The following is a 19,561-nucleotide window of genomic DNA, read 5'->3' as shown; positions in this document are numbered from 1 at the left end:
TAACTTTTTATCCTCCAATCTTGCCATGCTCTTAGCTTTGGACTTTGCACATTGTTTCCTTTGTCTGGAAGACTCTTTCTTCCACTTCTTCCCCTCCCTCCATTCCCACTGTTCCCCCCTTTACTATTTAACACCTAGTCTTCCATTAGGCCCAGGTGCCTCTTCCAGGAAGCCCTCCTGGCTTATCACATGTCCCATGATACCTGCACCATCCCTACACTTACACTACACAGTAATTGTCTGATTACTGGATGGTTGCTCCCACTTCTCTGGGAACTGAGTCAAGGACCCTGAACGGTGCGTGTACTCCCAGGACCTAGCACAGCACCTGCTCAGCACACAGCAGGTGCACAACAAATAATTACTGACTGATGACACAGGCAGGAGTGATGAATTCTGAACAGATGGAGTGTGGGGAGCCAGCACACATGACGGATGTGGGCCGTTCAGTTGAAGAAGGGATTGGTGGGGTTGGGAGAGGTGGGAGGGTCTTCAAGCAAAGGCAAGGAGCCTTGAAAGGACATATTCCAGGGGTAGCGTGCGGGCTGGCTGGGCTTGGTGGTAACGGCTGCCATCTATTGGGCACTTAGGATATGCCAGACAGCGTCCTAGAGTGCTTCACGTGGATGGGCTCAATCCTAGCAACACCTATGGGAGGCCAGGAGCTCAGCAACATTTTGCTAAGAAAAGTGGCACAGAGAGGAGAAGCAGCTTACAGAGCCAGCTAGTGAAGAGTGGGCCAGAACTTGAATTCAGGACTCCCCTCAGCCCCTCAGGAGATACTAACAGTAGCAAGACTGGGCCTCTGCCTCCAGGAGTTGGCAACAAACCCAGAGGCCCTTGCCTGTTCACTCCAAGGTCATGGTAAAGTCTTGGTGCTCACTGTGACCTGCAACGTCCCCGACGTGTCTACCTGCGTAGAAGAATCCAGCCTGCAGAAACCCCTGCCAGCACCCAACATCCTGCCCATGGCATTTCCGTCAGACCACGTGCTTTCTGGGTGAGCTGGGCAACAGGTTCTCTCCTTGTACATGGGGTGTCCTCACCGGTAAGTGCCTCCACCTCACTCCCCCGGCCCTACACGGTTTTAACCACAAGCCTATGAGCAGCCTTGAGAGCTGCTGGCTTAATAGGAGTGGACACCATCCCTGCACAGAGGAGGGGCCTGAACGTGGGAGCCTAAAGTTGCCACCCCATTGTGGTGGCCCACGTGCACTGCCCACCCACCTACTGAGCACAGGACTAACTGACTTCCATAAGGGCAACTGCCACTTCCCAAGCACCTGCTGTGAACAGGCACTGCTGTCCCCGTTCTACCTATGAGGAAGCACAGGGGTATAAGTATCTTGCACGAGGTCACATAGCTACTAAATGGCCCAGGCAGTCTGATACCAGAGTCTCTAGTCTGGGTCACTACGATGTAAGTCATTATTTTAAATTAAGTGAAGTACCTTGACTTCTTTTCCCCAAAGTTCACAGTAACATCATAAAAATCTTTTATTTTCCCATTTTCCACATTATAGAAAAGTTAAAAAAAAATCCTCTTCCTAATCCTAAAACAAAGCCGTGTGTGCCCTTGATGCGTAACAATTCTAAAATGCATTCTGGCGTCTAGGTGTAGAAATGGACAGTGGGAACTCTGTGAAGAGGCCTGGCACTCAAGTAGTTAAGGAAATGACAATTTCGAGATTTCTGCAAAGCTCCTTTATTGATAGCCCAGCAGGTGTTTCTTCCATTAAAACACTGAATATTAATGGAGCGCTTGATTTACATTCTAAACTTGATTTACACGACGGTTTTGTTATGCACCAGCCTTTGTCCTCAAGTATTACTTCTGCTAAACATTTCTCAGCCAGTTGCTTCTCCATCTCCCCAAGGAATGAGCAATGATAATACAGCCTGTACCTGTTATTTTGCCAGCAACCCCATTTCATCAATTTATGGCAAGAGGTAACATTGGCAAGTTCAGAAAGGAGAGAAGAAGGTACACGGTTTGAAAATGTCTGTCTTTCCTCTAAGGAGATGGAACCATTCTGCAGGCGTTACTTAATTCTTGCTCGTGGCACCCCCCAGGAAGGTTGTGAAGCAACATATCAAAAAACAAAACCCAGGTCTCGAGATAATGTTAACAGCAGAACCTGAGCTCCCAATGGGGGTATTTCCTAAGTCATCCCATGTAAGGGAAGCATTTCCTGAGAGCACACTAAGGGTTAAGCTTTTCATATGTCAGCTCAGCCAACCCTTAGACAACCCAGGGAGGTAGGTACCATTATCATGAGCGCATCTTACAGATGAAGAATCTAAGATACACAGATGCACAAAGGACAAGTTATTTGTCTAAGATAACATCCCTGCTAAGTGGTGGATTTAGGACTGTCTGTTCAAGGTTCTGATCTTTCCACCAAATTATACTGCCCCTGGCTACAGGACACTGGCTAAGTAATCAGGAGACCTGGGTTTCAGTTCACCTTGACCTTGAGCAAATCACTGTGCTCCTTGTACGTGTCTCCCTTGGAAAACAGAGCATGGGTACCTGTTTCAAACCTACAGCACTTCTGTAGCTCAAAGGCTGACTCAGCCAGACATCACTCCCTGCAACAAGATGGACCCAAGGTAGCCTAACTTAGGAGACGTAGCACCTGGCCTGCAATCAGGCGGTTTGCCAGTAAGATGGGTTGTGGCAAGTTAATTCCCACTGCAGGCCTGTCTCCCATTGAAACAAGGGCTGGACAGGCACACTCCAAGTTCTACCATTCTAAAGGTCCATGATTCTACATCACCCTCAAATCGTTGTGTCATACACATTTATGAGCATTTTAAATTAATTGGTTCTCTATTCCCTGAGTCTGATTTTTTTAATAAGGAGGCAAATGCATATTTATTTATTTATTTTTGGTTGCACCACGCAGCACGTGGGATCTTAGTTCCCCGAGGGACTGAATCCGTGCCCCCTGCAGTGGAACGGTGGAGTCTTAACCACTGGACCACCAGGGAAGTCTGAATCTGATTTTTAAAAGTGCTTATTCTTGGGCTTCCCTGGTGGCGCAGTGGTTGAGAGTCCGCCTGCTGATGCAGGGGACACGGGTTCGTGCCCTGGTCCGGGAAGATCCCACATGCCACGGAGCAGCTGGGCCCGTGAGCCATGGCTGCTGAGCCTGCGCGTCCGGAGCCTGTGCTCCACAACGGGAGAGGCCACAACAGTGAGAGGCCCGCGTACCGCAAAAAAAAAAAAAAAAAAAAAAAGATTCAGAACAATAAAGCACCCATTTGTAAGAATTCTAATTTCTCTACTTCAGGCTAAATTGATCAGACAGACATACATAATCTTTTACTTATTGGAATCATTTTGACCAGGCAGAGGCCATGCGGTATAGTGGGACAGGCATAGGTTTTGGTCAGTACTCAGATTCTAGCTCTAATACGTAATAGCTGTGCATCCTTGATTAAGTTGCTTAAATGGAGTTTCAGGTTTCCTCATCTGTAAAATGAGGATTTCACAGGACCTACCTTGCACAGTTTTAAGTTCTGAACACGGCATATAAAAGGGCCTCACAGCACAGTGGCACATGCAGGCCCTCAACAAATGAATGACCAGACCACTGAAAGCAGAGCTCACATCAATCTGACAACGCACAACCGAAATGACTCAGACACTCCACCTTGCAATGTAGCCTCAGAAGGCACTCCACCGACTTTACGAATTAGAATCAACTGGGGAGTTTTAAAACTGCCAGTGCCCAGGCCACACCCCAGAACAGAACCTCGGGGTGGGACGCAGGGGATTCCACTGTGCAGCCAAGGGTAAGATTCCTGCCTTACAATCCAGCCCTTCTGGGTTTGCTCTCAGAATCCCTGTCTCCTGGCCTGAATGCTGGCCCAGAGCCCAGCGGTAGGCCTGGGAGTCATTAGGAAACCTGATGGTGTGTGCTGGGGGTGAGGTTACTCTGGCAGGAACAGTGGTCACAAGCTGCAGGGAAGCTGTTTGGCAAGTAGAACAACAGGCTGAGACAAGAACTTCAGTGCACTAGGAATCAGCCTAGGACTCCAGCCTCAGGGAGCTGACCATCAACGAGAGGCTGGCCGCCATACAGTGAGCTGTGCCCGCCAAGTGAAAAAGAAGGGCGTCGGTGCTGCGCAGGCGAGCATAGGGGGAGCCAAAGGCAGAACCACTGCCAGGAGCTGCCGAGCATGTTTCAGGAGGTGGTGGCTTTGAGCTTGGCCCCGAGAGATTCTTGTTAGGTTTGGACAAGCCATGACCCTGGGGGCCGAGGATGGAGAACCTGATTCTGCTCCTGGAAGCAGGAGCAATGAAAGCTCAAGCCTGCTGCCAGTTCTCCCCAGGGCTCAGGCAGAGACCTTAATATCCACCGCTGTCGTGCGTGGCACTAGGATGCAACTCTGCACGCAGGACGAAGTCACCATGGCACTTGAAGCCTGCTGCCCCTCACACCTGTGGGAAGATATGGTTTAACACACATTTTCCCAGCCACCCAATTTTCTTTTTTGAGTGGAGAAAGAGTAGAAAAAGGAAAGTTTCCAGGCAGGAAGCTGCTGCACTGTTAACATGGCAGGTGTTGGCACTGTTTCCAATTAACATGTAAGGCTCATCCCAATAGTTTGACTTTATTCAATCAATGTAACATGATCTCAGTGCTAAGCCACCTCAAGAGGGAGGGCCAGGTCTCTGGAGGTGGTTTGGGGGCAATTAGCTAATTGTATTTACCTTCTGGGTAGCTTACACGATGGAGGATCCGAGGAACAGATCAGATCTGATCTGCCTGTCATGAACCTCTCGGGGAACCAGCCAGTCACAGCTGTAAGGACCTTACAGATCTAGTTCCATTTTCTCACATCACAGATGGGGAAACTGAGGCACCAGCAGGGGAGGGGTCGTGTCCAAGTCTCCAGTGAGTGAGTCAGTGGCAGTCAGGTGTCCTGATTCTTCTCCCCAGATCATCAGGCCAACTTCTCAATGGAGGAAGACAGGCGGGCTGCCTCTCTGGACCGAATGCGGCAAGAGGCCCGTGGTTGGACTGCTGGAGCTGGAAGGGCCTCGGCCACTGGGGAGGCCCCATCCTACACATGGGAAACTCCACTGAGAGAAGGGAAGTGACTCTCCTGAGGGCCAAGATGACAAGTTGGCTCCTCCTAGCCACTACCTCCAAACAGAATGTAAAAGGAATGATATGTGGCAGCAGGGCCAGCCAGACAAAGGGATCAAGATAATGACTTTAAATACAAATAGTCCGAACAGATGACTGGATAACAACTGGTTTTCCTAACATGGTCTCACCTTCCATGAGCTGCCCTCTTTCTGCGGAGACCAGCTCTGGAAAGCAGTATAAGAAAGGCAGCGTTAGAATGAACACCGAGACTGTGAGATGCAGTGGGAGGGGTCCGGGGGCGTTTAGACAACCTGCACTTGGCTCAGTAATTCCAGGACTCCCTCTCTGGTGAGGAAGACCACCTCTCCGGTGTTCTGGCACCAAACCTCAAAATGTGCAGGGTCGTCCAGGGCCCTCTTGCCCGCGATGATCACAAAGGGGTAGCCGAACTTGTTGGCGTCTTTCAGTCTGTTTCCAATGGTCAGATGGGTCCTGTCATCCAGCAGGACCTCCCCTCGGAGCTGCGGCACTGCCTCTGTGATGTGGTCATACAGGTGCCCCGTGAGCTCTGTGGCCGCCTCCTCCTTACTGCCCTTCTTGGGGGAAATGAGGCAGACTTGGTAAGGCGCCAGGAGGCCGGGCCAGCGGATGCAGTCTTCTGTAGCGAGAGCTTCAATGACAGCGGCCAAGATCCGCGTCACACCCAAGCCATAGCACCCCATTTCAGCCAGGGATGGCTTGCCGTGGACATTGGTGAACTGGGCACTGAAAATGGAGGAGTACTTGGTGCCCAGGTAAAACGTGTGCCCGACCTCAATGCCTTTGGTTTTGGTCAGTGGCCCCTGGCAAGCAGGGCAGTTTGTTGGTGACAAGTCCAGAGTCTCCATGTTGGCCGAAAAGCCGCAGCCGGAACAGACTGCAAGCCGGTCCTCTCCGACGTCCACTGGCAGCTGGAACTCGTGAGACATCGTGCCCCCGATGCTGCCCACGTCCGCCTGGACCTTGACGCACTGCAGCCCCAGCCTGTTAAACAGGCTGCTGTAGGCATCACACACCAGGCTGTAGGTCTGCTGGGCGGCCTCAGGGGAGGAGTCGAAGGTGTACATGTCCTTCATGTAGAACTCTCGGCCTCGGAGAAGACCAAAGCGGGGCCTGGGCTCATCCCGAAACTTCCTCGTCACCTGGTACAGCAGGAGCGGGAGCTGCCTGTAGGACAGTGTCTGCTGGGAGGCAATCAGGGCTGTGATGGCTTCCTCGTGAGTCGGTCCTAAGCAGTACTCCTTGCCGTGTCTGTCTCTAAGTTTTAGCAGCTCCTTGCCCATCGAGTCCCACCGGCTGGTGGCTCGCCACAGCTCTGCTGGGCTGAGGCTGGGCATGTTGACCTTCTGTCCCCCAATGGCCTGCATCTCCTGGTCTATCACCCGCACAAGCTTCTCCATGGCACGGACAGTATAAGGCAGGAGGTGGTAACAGCCGGAGCTTGCTGGGTGAATCAGGCCCACCTGCAGCATCAGCCGCTGGCTCTTACAGGTCAGCTCGCCAGATCTGCCCTCTAGCGAGAGCACCTGGTCTTCCCGAAGGTTCTGGGGCTGGAACATGCGGGACAGCACCAAGCGCTTCCCTCTCCCTGGGGCACGGTGGTGAAACCTGTGGGGAACGTACCCCGAGAGCTGGTGACTGCAGGTGGCCAAGGCAGGCAGCGCTCTGCATCTTGTCAGCAGCCCTTCCATCACAGCCCAGTGCAAGGAGGCACTTGCGCCTGAAGAAAAACGAGCCGAGCAGAAGTAGGCGTTAACTGTGATCCAACACCCTGCAGTAGTCAACGCAGGCTGCTCGCCAACAAACTTCTACAACCACCACCGATCTTGTGGATGCAAATCCTTTCTTTTCTAATATCCTTGCAGATCAAAGTACTATTGTACTTCTCTCACCATTTACTGCCGTTTAAAAAACAAATCAATATTTTCCTGTTTACGGGACTTCCCTCGTGGCGCAGTGGTTAAGGATCCGCCTGCCAATACAGGAGACACAGGTTCGAGCCCAGGTCTGGGAAGACCCCACATGCCACAGAGCAACTAAGCCCATGTGCCACAACTACTGAGCCCACACTCTAGAGCCCATGAGCCACAACAACTAAAGCCCATGCGCTCTAGGGCCTGTGTGCCGCAACTACTGAGCCCACGTGTTGCAACTACTGAAGCCCGTGCACCTAGAGCCCGTGCTCCACAACAAGAGAAGCCACCGCAATGAGAAGCCAGTGCACCACAACGAATACTAGCCCCTGCTCGTCGCAACTAGAGAAAGCCCGCGTGCAGCAACGAAGACCCAATGCAGCCAAAAATTAAAAAAATAAATTAAATTTTAAAAATATAGATATATTGGGGCTTCCCTGGTGGCACAGTGGTTGAGAGTCCGCCTGCCGATGCAGGGGACACGGGTTCATGCCCCGGTCCGGGAGGATCCCACATACCGCGGAGTGGCTGGGCCCGTGAGCCATGGCTGCTGAGCCTGCGCGTCCGGAGCCTGTGCTCTGCAATGGGAGAGGCCACAACAGTGAGAGGCCCGTGTACTGGAAAAAAAAAAAAAAATATATATATATATATATATATTTTTTCCCATTTATAAAAATACAACAGCATACTGTGGAGACACCAATGCGTGGTGACAGCATTGGCTCTGGAATCAGGCAGCTTGGATCCCAGTCCAGCTTCCCAATAACTGCACCCTGTGTAGCTTAGGACATGTGACTCAACTCCTCTGTGCTCAGTTTCTTCACCTGTAAAATGAAGGGACCCACCATATAGGTTTATTGTGGGAATTTAGAGAAGAGTTATAAGAAGTTATTAGAACAGTATCTGGTATATTCTATGAACTGAATCTAAGTTTGCTAAGAAAAACAGAAACAAAAAAGAAAGGAAATCAACTATAATCTCTCAGCCCAGAGACAACCGCTACTGACAATCCCTTGTCTCTTTTGCGAGCCGTCTTTGCCCACGAGCCCCCACCCCACCCATGCCTTCAATGTCCTTAATGTCTCTTCCCCCCTCACAGCACACAGTCCCTGGTCAGGCCACACGGTCATGGCTCCGAGTCAACATCTCCATTCTGTACGTTGTGCCTCTTAAGCTTCACACCTACCCATCCCACTGCCTCCTAGAGAACACACTGCATGAGTACTTCACACTCAGCACCCCACAGGGAGCTTGGCATCTTCCCCCTAAGCCTGCTCCCCGTCCAGTGCTGCCTGTCACTCTGAATGGTAGTGCAAGCCACCCTTTGTCCAAAACAGAAACGCAGGTTCATCCACTCTGAGCTCCCTCTGTGCCCCACCTTCACCAACCCCTCTGGCCCTGTGATTCCTACTGCTTCACTTGCTTTTGATTCTGTTCCTTCTCTCCACCTCCACAGCCTCCACCCAGGTCCAGGCCACCATCATCTCTCACCTGGGCTATTGCAACAGCCTCTTCACTTGGGCTCCCAGCTTCCAGGCCCACCTTCCTCCAATCCATTCTCCACGCTGTAGCCACAGGGGATACTTCCAAGACACATACAGCAACAGCTTTTCTTGCTTAAAATCCTCCAACAGCTTCCTGTTACCCTTAGAATCAGGTCTAACCTTCTCACCTTCACAGTGCACATGGCCCCATGTGAGCAAGCCGCTGGTCCCCTCTGGCCTCCTCTCACCAGTGCCCTCTCTGTGCTCCAGCTTCAGCACACTCATTAAAACACAGTTCCCTTTGCGTAGAATGTTCCTCTCCCCTTTGCGTACCAACATCTACTCATCCTCCAGGCCTTAGGAGTGCCACCTTGTCTCCTAGGATGCCTTTCCTGACCCACTCCCCATACCCCAAAGAGCAGCTTCTCCTGCAGCAGCCCCTGATCCCCTATCAAACACCAATCACTCTTTGGAGTTTCTGCTCCTTCAGCTGGGTCTTCCCCCAGGCAGTCAGCTCTGTGGAGCTAACTCGCTCACCACTCAGCACAGAGCAGGGGCTTACTAGACAATCGTCTAATGAATGAGCACGGTAGGTTTCTTTATGATTTTTACAAAATATTCACACATTCCTAAGGGCAGTACAACATTTCATTGACTGACTAGATCAAAAACGATTCTCCAGAGAGTTGTTAATTTTCTCTGTTGTATGTAATCTACAACAGAAGGCTTTTTTTCTTTTGTTATATATTTGGGAGAGATCTACAGGAACGGAATTACTGAGTCAAAGGGTATAAACTCTTTCAAGCTTCTTGATTTATGTTGCCAAATTTAGTGAGCACCCCTAATCTTCAGCAAATCCCATGGGACAAAGCTCTTCTGCAGTATGCTGAGAACAGGTTACTAATTTCCCTCAGCTCTGGGAAGCTCAAATCCCCCCCAGGTGGTTCCCTCCAGCTTCCAGCAGCCTCAATCCTCCAGCCGGTCTCCTCCAACCTCAAGCAGCTTCATCCATTTCCCCTGGGCACTGTACAAATATTATCATTTCCTATGTGGCCTATGACCTGAAAACGGCCGGGAGGCACGGCCACAGAGCCCTAGTGTGACTGCGCAGAAGAGTGCAGGCCTGGAGGCAGGGCACACGTGGTTGACACCTGGAGCCATCACTTAAGGTCCCACCTCAGGCCCGTGGCCCAAGCCAGAAACTCTTTCACCCCTGACTCCTCCTCAAGCAACTGAGTCTGTCTCCAAGACTTCTCTCAAGTCCACCTCCTTTCTTTCTCTTACTTTCTCAGCTTGGGTTGAGAAGGCCCTCAGTACAGCTTGCTACATTACGGTAGCCCAGTGGTTCTGAAATTTAAGCAAGCATCAGAATCACCTGGAGGGCTTGTTAAAACACTGATGGTGGGGCCTCATCCCCTGAGTTTCTGATTCAATAAGTCTGGGGTGTGGGCAGAGAACCTGTATTTCTAACAAGTTCCCAGTCACAACGACCCGAGGCAGACAAGGAAGTCCTGCGATTTCACAACGGAGGAAACAGACTAGGAGACGAGTATTATTCAAGAGTTTGTGATGGTGGCCCGCCCCAATCCAATGACGAGATGCACGTGGGAAAACGGACACCACGGTCTTCGGTCTCCGCGCCCAGAACCGAGCCCTCTCTTCATTCCGCAGCCCCTCCCTCAGCCCGTCCCTCAGCCCCCGGCCCTCACTGTCACCCACGATCACCAACCGTAGTCCCAGCGAACGCCGACCCCGCAGGGATCGCCGCGCCGGGCCACCGCGCCTGCGCCAGGGGCGTTCCTGCACGAAGCCCCGCCTCCTGTCCTTCCCGCTAATCACAAAACCGCGCTCACGGGGACTGGCCCCACCCCACTCTAGACGCCAGTGAATTGCTCGCCGGAAACCTAGGCAAGGAGAGAGAATGGGCTCATAGGTTGGCCTACGCAGCAATAAGTAAATCACCGTCCCGGAAGTGCTCTCTAGGATTGAGGGAGGTGTAACTCTATGATCAAGGCCTCGGGTCTAGGTTTTGAGTCTGGTGTTCCCGCCCACTGCCAGGGCCCGCCCCACTCTCTGAATAGGAGAACCGCCGGCTATAATGTAACGATGACAACAGTAGGCCATGCGGTTTCGAATCTACCCTATGATTTTACAGCGTATCAATTTAAATAAATTTTTAAAAATTTAAACAATTGGAATAAGACACCTTTATTTAATCTTTAAGACACTAAATCAAACTTTCACAAAATATTTTTTGAGCAGCTACCACGTACCAACCGCTTGTAGAAGCTGGGAATAGTGAACAAAATAGACAAAGTTCCCGGCATTCAGTATAGCTTACATTCTAGTCAATAATCCAATACAATGAAATTTAAGGGAAGGCCAAAGAACTCAAGATAAGTGGTATTTTAACGCAATTAAATTTTTTAAAAAAACCAAAAACTGACATCGTGAACAAGTTATCAAAATTTTACATAATGACAGGATCTGTTAGTCAGATGTTGTTAAATACTATGGAGAAAAATTAATTAGGGAAGGGAAAGGGTTGGAGGTCGACTGGTTGCCATTTAAAATAGAAGGATCAGGGAAAGCCTGGTGGAGAATGTGACATTTTAGCAAAGACCTGAAGGAGTTGAGAGAACCTTGCAGATATCTGGGGGAAGTATGTTTCACACACAGGGAAGAAGTGCAAATGTCCTGAGCGAGAGCTGCATATCATATAACTCTACCTAACCGATTACAGCTATAGTTTATTCAGCACCTAAAATCTACCAGACCCAGTGCAAGACATTGGTGATTCTGCTATTGGCCCCAAGAAGCTCTCAGCCTGCCAGGATCTGCCAGGAAAAACACTGTGCGATCAGTGGTGTAATGGGGGCTGAGAACAGTCCTGTGGCAGCACAGGGAAGGATGGCTTCCCTGAGGAAGCCTTCAAGCTGAGCCTGAAGGATGAGTGGGGTTTAGCAGCACAAGAATGGCAGTGGGAGTGGAGTGAAATGTCCAGGACAACTCACAGGCACAGAATCAGGAAATACTGAGCTGGTGTGAGGGAAACATGGGGTGTGGTAGGGTTTACAACTTTATTTCCCACAGCTCCCAACGCAGTGCCTGATACACAAACCAAACCAGTGGTTCTCAACTTTGACTGAACTGGGAATCACCCTGTGCCCCCAGTCCCAGCCCCACAATGCTGGTACTTTATAGTCCCCAGTGATCCTAACGTGAAGCCTGGGCTAGATCTGCTGACCTAGAGGAAGGGCATCAGACAACCCGGTGCCAGGTGGAGGGATGGTAGACATATGTCATCATCCCAGTCTTAACAGCTGAGGAAAATACAGCTTGGTGAGTTCCACAACTGGCATCTGCTCACCAGCTAGAAGGCCAGGCAGACCTGGGCTGGACCTGAGCTCTTTTGCTCTAAGAGCATCACAGCCTCTGCAGCCCAGCACTGTGCTCGGGGCTTTCCCAAGGAATGCAGTCCCAAAGGTTTTACTGGGGCAACAGTCCCCATGCTTCTCTGGGGGCAGAAGTTGAATAATCTCCAGTATATTTCAGGATCCAAAGTAGCCTTATATTTCTTCCTGCTGCTCGTGTACTTTATTACATCCTTTCCAACCCCGAAAAAGCCAGGCATCCATCCTCTGCACCCTGAGGTGTTAATTATTTCTCAATTAGCAGTTGCCGGCTGTAGAGTATAGTGGTGTGGAGAGGCCTAATGACTCGCCGTGTTTAAACATCCCCACATCTTCAGAGCACTTTACCAATGGTAACTAATTAATGCTCATGACCCTCTTGGGAGGCAGGCCAGAACTGCTGCCTTTTACCGGGAGTTTACAGGAGGCTCTGCAGCCGGGAGCTGCAGGGTCCATTCCAGCCAGCCCTGGTCAGAGTAGATTTGCTCCCCATTGAGAAAGTCCATGGTGGTGGAGACCAGAATATAGCCCTTTCTCTGCTAGCAACTTCCTGGGTGACGTTTCAATCAATTAATTGATCAGTCATTAATTGGATGCCTTGATTTAGAGAGTCCATTCATGGTTAAAACCCACAAGTTCCCTAAAACGGAAAAAAAGAAAAAGAAAAATTCATTCATTCACTCGTTGTCATCTACGACAAAGCAAAAGCAAAGGACCGCACACTTGCCTTGGTGCCCCACAGCCCTGGGGACTCACCATGCTGTTAGTGGTTTCCACCGGCTGCTGGCCAGACTGGGAGTCTCTTGGGGGCAGGCACAGCCCTGAGCACAGGGCCTGGCCCAGTCAGGGCTCAGCAAAAGGTTTTGCTTTTTGCTTGTTTTAATATATCAATCAATAAATGAATGGATGGTTTGTCTCTCTCTCAGATCGGAGCTCCTCCGAGGACAGGTTGAGTCGTCCCTGCATACCGAACCCATGGCCTGGCACAGAGAGGCTCCAAGTGTGTGCTGAATGAACAACAAAGGCCGAGTTCACGGTGAACTCCCTGACCTCAACTTGCTCATAGCCTCCTGAAGAGGCTGTCTCTCAAAGTGGTGGTCCCGGCAGCCTGTGGTAAGACATTATGAAGAGGGGAGAGCAAGATGCTGAGGGAGCAGTGTTGCAAAGAGGGGGTGGGATCAGGGAGGGCTTCTCGGAGGAGGGGGCGTGAAATTGGACCTTAAACGATAACTAGGAACTTTCCAGGCTAAAAAGAATTGGAAGACATTCTAGTCAGAGGGACAGTAAGTAAGGAAAAAGGCTTCAAGATAGTTCTGGCTGGAGCACAGAGCACACCCAGGCATCAGGGAAGCACAACTGGAAAGGCAGTGGGCGCCACTGTGCCAGGGCCTGCTGGACCAGACTGCCAGTTTCTCATCTTTGAGGCCAGTGAAACTTTTTCTATGAATAATGATACTTCTTCTGCCCCACCCCCGCCAACATACACACATCTGTTTTGAGGCTTAACCCAAAACAGCTCCTCTTCTGAGAAAAATCCCTGGGCATTTTGCATTCCACTCTACAACATATATTTGTTATATTTGGAAAACAAGTGTAATTGTCACTCCAGGAAGATGGTTGCCTCCTCTGCCGAGGGCGCTGGCCAGTGTGAGAGGCAGTTCTGTGGGCAATGACAGGGTTTTACACCAGGGAAGGGCGTGGTCAGTTGTGTTTCTTTGCCTGAGTGAGGTGTGAACTGAGACTGGAGGAAGAGGATGGGGAGAGAGGCTGGATGGGAGACTCCCGTAATGGCCCAGACTGGGGTGGTGGGGGGAGAGGAGAGGACAGACTCCAGAGAACCACTGGGACAGTCCACCTGTTGGACTCCTGAGCCCACCCCCTATCCTGTTAGCCCAACCTGGCCCAGACAGACTGGACTGGAGGTGGGAGGGTGGCCTTGCCTGGGAATCCTGCCCAGCCAGTTCCCAGCTGTGCAACCCTGGGCCACTTGCTTCCTTGTTTCTTCATCAGTAACACAGAATACCACGTAAGACTGTTGTGAAGGGTTCATGAGAGATGTAACTGAGAGCAACTGGCTCATTCTTCCAGCCCATTCCAACTCCGGGGACCCTATGGCTGCCCTTGGTCACCATAAGGAGACAGCCATCCTTCTGCTGCCGCCTCTGTTTCCTTCAGACTCCCCTCTCTGGCTACAGTGCGGGATGCCATTGTCCTTCTCTCTCCAGGGGGCCTCTTCCCCCTGGGCCCAGAATTCCCCTCGCTCATTTATTCGCTGTCCAAGTCTAGGATGATTAGAGTTCAGAAGCGGGCTGGGGAGGGGGCCTCATTTTTTAAATCAAGATTCTTCAGAATTGAAGAGTGTGGCACCAAACGTCATCATCATCATCATTCACATTTGTAGAGCCCTTGCTATGTACCATGGGCTGTATTAAACACCTTACACCCATGTCTGATTAAGTCCTTACAATAAAACCTCATGCAGTACAAATATCACTGTTGTGTCCATTTTACAGATCAGGCAACCAAGGCTTGGAAAGTTGGGTTAGCTTGTGCATGGTTGAGACAACTAGTAACAGGGAGAGAAAGGATTCATCTCCCGGTCTGTTTGATGCACAGCCTGATCTCCCCACTCAGAGCCTCCAATGTTATTTGTATCAAACATACATCCAAAGCTGTGGGAGCAGTCACCCAGACAGACTCTTTCTGTCTGACTGGATCCCCTCTGCCGGAGGCCCACTCTTTGGCGACCACCACAATGGCATCCTCTTGAGGAACCCTCCCTTGAAGTCCCCTCTGGCAGGGCCTCCCCCTCTCTTGAGACCCCTGGACATTTTGTCTGAGTCTCTCCTCTGGCCCATTCTCTCTCTCAGGTGTGTCACATGAGTGTGTACATGCGGTGGGGCAAACAGACCTGAGTGCAAATCCTCACTTTGTCACCCACTTACCGTGTGCCTGTGGGTGAGATACTCAGCTTCCCTGAGGCTCAGATGCCTCATCCTGAAGATAGCAGTGACCTCTCCCCCATGGAGTTGTGGTGAGATACAAGGAGTTAGCCCAGGTACAGCGCTTAGCACAGTGCCTGGCACATAGCCAGGGTTCAATAATGTTTGCTATTATTACAATTATTTTTTTAAATAAATTTATTTATTTTATTTTTGGCTGTTTTGGGACTTCGTTGCTGTGCGCGGGCTTTCTCTAGTTGTGGCGAGCGGGGGCTGCTCTTTAGTTGCGGTGCGCGGGCTTCTCATTGTGGTGGCTTCTTTTGTTGTGGAGCACAGGCTCTAGGCGCATGGACTTCAGTAGTTGTGGCGCACGGGCTTAGCTCCTCTGCGGCATGTGGGATCTTCCTGGACCAGGGCTCGAACCCGTGTCCCCTGCATTGGCAGGAGGATTCTTAACCACTGTGCCACTAGGGAAGCCCTTATTACAATTATTTTTAATGGTGAAAGTGCCCTGGCTGGCACAATGCCAGGCACAGAGTTGGGCATGTAGCACATGCAAAACATTTATCTCCTCACCCCCATAGACTGCAAGCTCCCAGAGGGGAGGGCCCATGTCCTGTTCATCTCCAGCTCTGCCATAGTAAATCTGTTTACTATGTAGAAAAGTTTTGTACATAGTAAATCTCAGTACGTATTTGCTGAATTAATGTCTTTCTAAATAATTCCCTCAATTCATAAGAAAGGCTTGCTAAAAATGCAATGAAACAAAACTCTCAGCAACAGTTAATCTGTCAACCAACAACTCCCTTTTGAGCCCCTGCTTTGGGTTAGTGCTGCAGAGCACTGGCATAGCCAGAAGTCTGGGGCACAATGTAGATGCCCCAGGACAGAGGGAATCATCACGTCTGTGAGTTCTGAGTGTGACTCCAGCAGTTTTCCTGGTCACCCTCATCTGGAAGGATGATGGGAATTGAGTTCTTTCCAACAAGGCTTTGCCTTTTCTCTTTGGTGCAGAGTTGAGTTAGGTGTGAATGGACCAGGTAGAGTTGACGCCCTCCAAGGCTGGTGGCTTAGAGAGAAGAAGGCAGCATCTGGATCCAAACAGAGGGGTTTGCTTTCCAGAGCCAGCATTTACTGGCTGTGTGACCTGGGGCAAAGGACTTGACCTTTCTGGTCTTTGGCTGCACTACAATGGGGTCAGTAACCTCCTTGAAATACTATGAAGAGCAAGTGAAAAACATTACAGAACTTTGTAAACTGAAAGCTCTGTATTAATATTAATAATAGGAATATATTCAGATCATTCTTTTGTAAGATTAAATGTGTAATGAGATGATGACTTTTAAGTAATTAAATGAGATTATGTATGTAAAGCACTTGAAGGGCACCTGGTACATAGCGCTCAATATTGGATGAACTATTGTTAATACTCCAGTACGGCCCTCCTGTCTGCTGCTCCACTACCTGACGGCTCTTCCCCACCATGTCCACATGGCTCACTCCTTCACCTCCTTCAGGTCTTTGCTCCAATGTCACATTCACAGCCAGGACTTCCTGACACCCTAATCCCCATCCCTGCTCCCCAGCACTCCTGATACTCTCTCTCTCCCTACTTTTATTCTCCATAGCATTTATCATCATTTAACATGCTAAATATCTAGGTTTTGGTTTACTGTGTTACATTCTCCCTCTACCACCTGACTCCACCCCAATTAGAATGTAAGCTCCATCCAGGTGGGCAGGATTTTTGTTTGTTTTGTTCACTGCAGGAGCCCCAGTGCCTGTTCCAAGGGGCACCAAACTTTTTCTGCAAAGGGCCAGACGGGAAATATTTTATGCTTTGCAGCCCATGTCATCTCTGTCACAACTACTCAACTCTGTTGTTATAACATGAAAGCAGCCATAAAAATATGTAAACAATGAGCGCAGCTGTGTCTCAAGAAAACTTTATTTACAAAAACAGGCAGTGGGCCTAATTTGGCTTGTGGGCCACAGTTTGCCAAGGCCTGGCCTAAATCATTGTCTGGCACATTATAAATGCTCAATAAAGATTTGGTGAATGAATTAATTAGTGAATAAGTGAATGAATGAGCACAAGACACCTGGTACAGGGACTGGTACTCAATAAATGCTTATTCCTTCCTATTTTATACTTAATAAATACAACAAGGTAGGCCATGGTGTACTGTATTAGAGGTACAAGCAAGGTGCCATGCAAGTACTGGGAGGTGGCAGAGTCCTTCTCTTGGGGTGAGGGAGGACTTCAAGGGTGTCGAAAGCTGGGCTCCCCTAGAAGCAGGCCCCGAGTCAAGGATTCGAGGGCAGGCAGTTTCTTTGGGAGGTGATCTCAGGAAACACTGGTGGGAGAGTAGGGAAATGAGAGAAAGAAGGGCCAGAAATGAATACAGTGTGTGATACCGAACGGGCAGCTTACAGCTATGGACTACTGGGTCTCAGTCCCACATTCCTCCAAATTATCTTATCCCCCCACCCACCCCTGTTTATAAGGTTCAGGTATTTATCCAGTTTCCATTCCCCATTGGTTGAAGGCTGCTCCCAGGGGTGTCAGCTACCCAGTGCTTCCAGCCAGGTGGAGAGGGTCAGGAACTTGCAGTAGGATGACATTAGTGGGTACCAGGTTGGTGAGCAGAGAGGGGGCGTGGCGGGCACTGAGGTGATACTTGAGCTGGCCTTGCAAACACCATCTTGTTTAAGATACTGTTTTCAGGTCTTTGATGCCCACAGCTAAGCCTAATCCTAACAGGGACAGTCGCTAATAGCTGTTGCAGTAGACAGACAGACAGAGAGCATCTTCTTTCTTCCTTCTTTCTTTCTTTGGCTGCGTTGGGTCTTTGCTGCTGCACGCAGGCTTTCTCTAGTTGCAGCGAGCGGGGGCTACTCTTGGTTGAGGTGCGCAGTCTTCTCATTGCAGTGGCTTCTCTTGTCGCGGAGCACTGGCTCTAGGTGCGCGGGCTTCAGTAGTTGTGGCGCTCAGGCTCAGTAGTTGTGGCTCGCAGGCTCTAGAGCTCAGACTCAGTAGTTGTGGTGCACAGGCTTAGTTGCTCCACGGCATGTGGGATCTTCCCGGACCAGAGCTCGAACCCATATCCCCTGCTTTGGCAGGCGGATTCTTAACCTGCGCCACCAGGGAAGTCCCCAGAGAGCATCTTCTGTCCCTTGCACCCGGTTGGAAAACTTTCTGTGAAGGACTCTGATTGGCCCAACCTGGATCACGTGTCTGCATTTGCAGTCAGGGGGTGGGGTATTATGATTGGCAGCCCTCTGCCACCACTCAGAGAGGGGAAGGAGTGCTTAGTAGCCCAGGAAGGAGAGGTTCTATTCCCAGCAGGGAGGGGCACTGGGAAGATGGAAGCAGTAGCTCTCCACCACAGTAGGGGTTCTTAGGTTTGTTTCTTTTACTTTGTGGATGACAAATAAAACTCACAGAGGAGCTGCAATTTAATGAAAAAATTTACATGCCAAAATAGAAGAAGCCCCAGCATAGAGCTATAGACTGGTTTGGGAACATAAATATGAAAAGTGCATTCAGATTTTTTAAGTGTGCAGTTTATAAATCAACATATGTGCTAGGAGAGAAACTAATCTAAACCCCAAATAGTTAAAAAGCCATTCGTTAGTACTCTTTAGCCTGTCTGCCATTCAAGGCAGTGTGTTGGGTGTGGGGGGGGGGGGACTTCCCTGGTGGTCCAGTGGTTAAGAATTCACTTTCCAATGCAGGGGACGTGGGTTCGATCCCTGGTCAGGGAACTAAGATCCCACATGCCACGGGGCAACTAAGACTGCGTGCCACAACTAGAGAGCCCGTGCGCCGCAACTAGAGAGAAGCCTGCACGCCACAACAAAGAGCCTGCACAACTAAGACCCGACGCAGCCAAAAATAAATTAAATATTTTTAAAAAATCAAGGCAGTGTGGGAGGAACTCAGGAAAGTTATTGAAGCTCCCTGAGCCTCAGTTTCCTCATCTGTAAAATGGAGACAATGCTGATACATAGCTCCTGGGCTTGTGAAGGTTAAACGAGGTGAGGCGTGTGAAACATGGGCCACAGGGACTGGTCCATGGCAAGTTCTCAGTAAATAGTTTTGATGATGATAATGATGATGATTTTTTTTTTTTTAACCTCCCTGTGGGAATAGTCACTGCTCAAATTGTTCTTCTGTGGCCATCTAGAGGCCAGCTGGAGCTTTTCCACAGCTCCACAGGAGTTTCTGCTCACCACTCTCTCCAAGAACACCCCCCTCTGCTTCTCGTTCTCATCTCCAAACTAGAGAGGTCAGAGTCCAAACAGACCCGGGGGTAGGAAAGGTCCTTCAGGTAAGTGGAACAGGGTGAGCAGAGGCGGGAAGTAGGACGTGGGGGCCACTACTACCAATGTGCAGCCTGGTGAGGCTGCCTGGGGGAGGAGCCCGGGCAGGAGCGAGCAGGTGGTGTCCCTCACCCCCTCAGCAAACCTTGCCAGTAACTTCAACCCCGCGGCGCCAGAGCCAGAGCCGGGGAGGGTTTCTTGCTGGAAGCATGCCCATGATGCTGGGGATCTGTTTCCATCTGCTCATTTTACTGCTGAGTTGTAAAGTGCTAAATGTCATTATCCTCCCCTTCCTTAAACAAGAAAAAACGTTAACAGCCTGAGAAAAGGAGATATTTC

At 50.2% G+C, this 19,561-nt stretch overlaps 1 protein-coding gene across 8 annotated transcripts; it reads right to left on the bottom strand.

The window, feature by feature from the left end:
• Positions 1-1,687: 1,687 nt before the first annotated feature.
• Positions 1,688-10,338, bottom strand: PARS2 (prolyl-tRNA synthetase 2, mitochondrial). Of its 8 annotated transcripts, none has more exons than XM_060305133.1 (3): positions 10,271-10,338; positions 7,576-7,674; positions 1,688-7,116 (listed from the first exon to the last, which is right to left on the bottom strand). In XM_060305133.1, the coding sequence occupies exon 3, from the start codon at positions 6,833-6,835 to the stop codon at positions 5,408-5,410; it is 1,428 nt and encodes a 475-aa protein (XP_060161116.1). In that variant the 5' UTR covers positions 6,836-7,116; positions 7,576-7,674; positions 10,271-10,338; the 3' UTR covers positions 1,688-5,407. The 8 variants fall into 8 exon arrangements, with proteins under 8 accessions (XP_060161116.1, XP_060161128.1, XP_060161152.1 ...); XM_060305145.1 differs by having other exon boundaries at positions 1,688-6,864; positions 10,271-10,332; XM_060305169.1 differs by having other exon boundaries at positions 1,688-6,752; positions 10,271-10,332.
• Positions 10,339-19,561: the final 9,223 nt, after the last annotated feature.

Source organism: Globicephala melas, chromosome 1 (assembly GCF_963455315.2).
Source record: "Globicephala melas chromosome 1, mGloMel1.2, whole genome shotgun sequence".
NCBI lineage: Eukaryota > Metazoa > Chordata > Mammalia > Artiodactyla > Delphinidae > Globicephala > Globicephala melas.
Note: the sequence above shows the minus strand (reverse complement) of the source record. Positions and strands in the feature narration are given on the sequence as shown.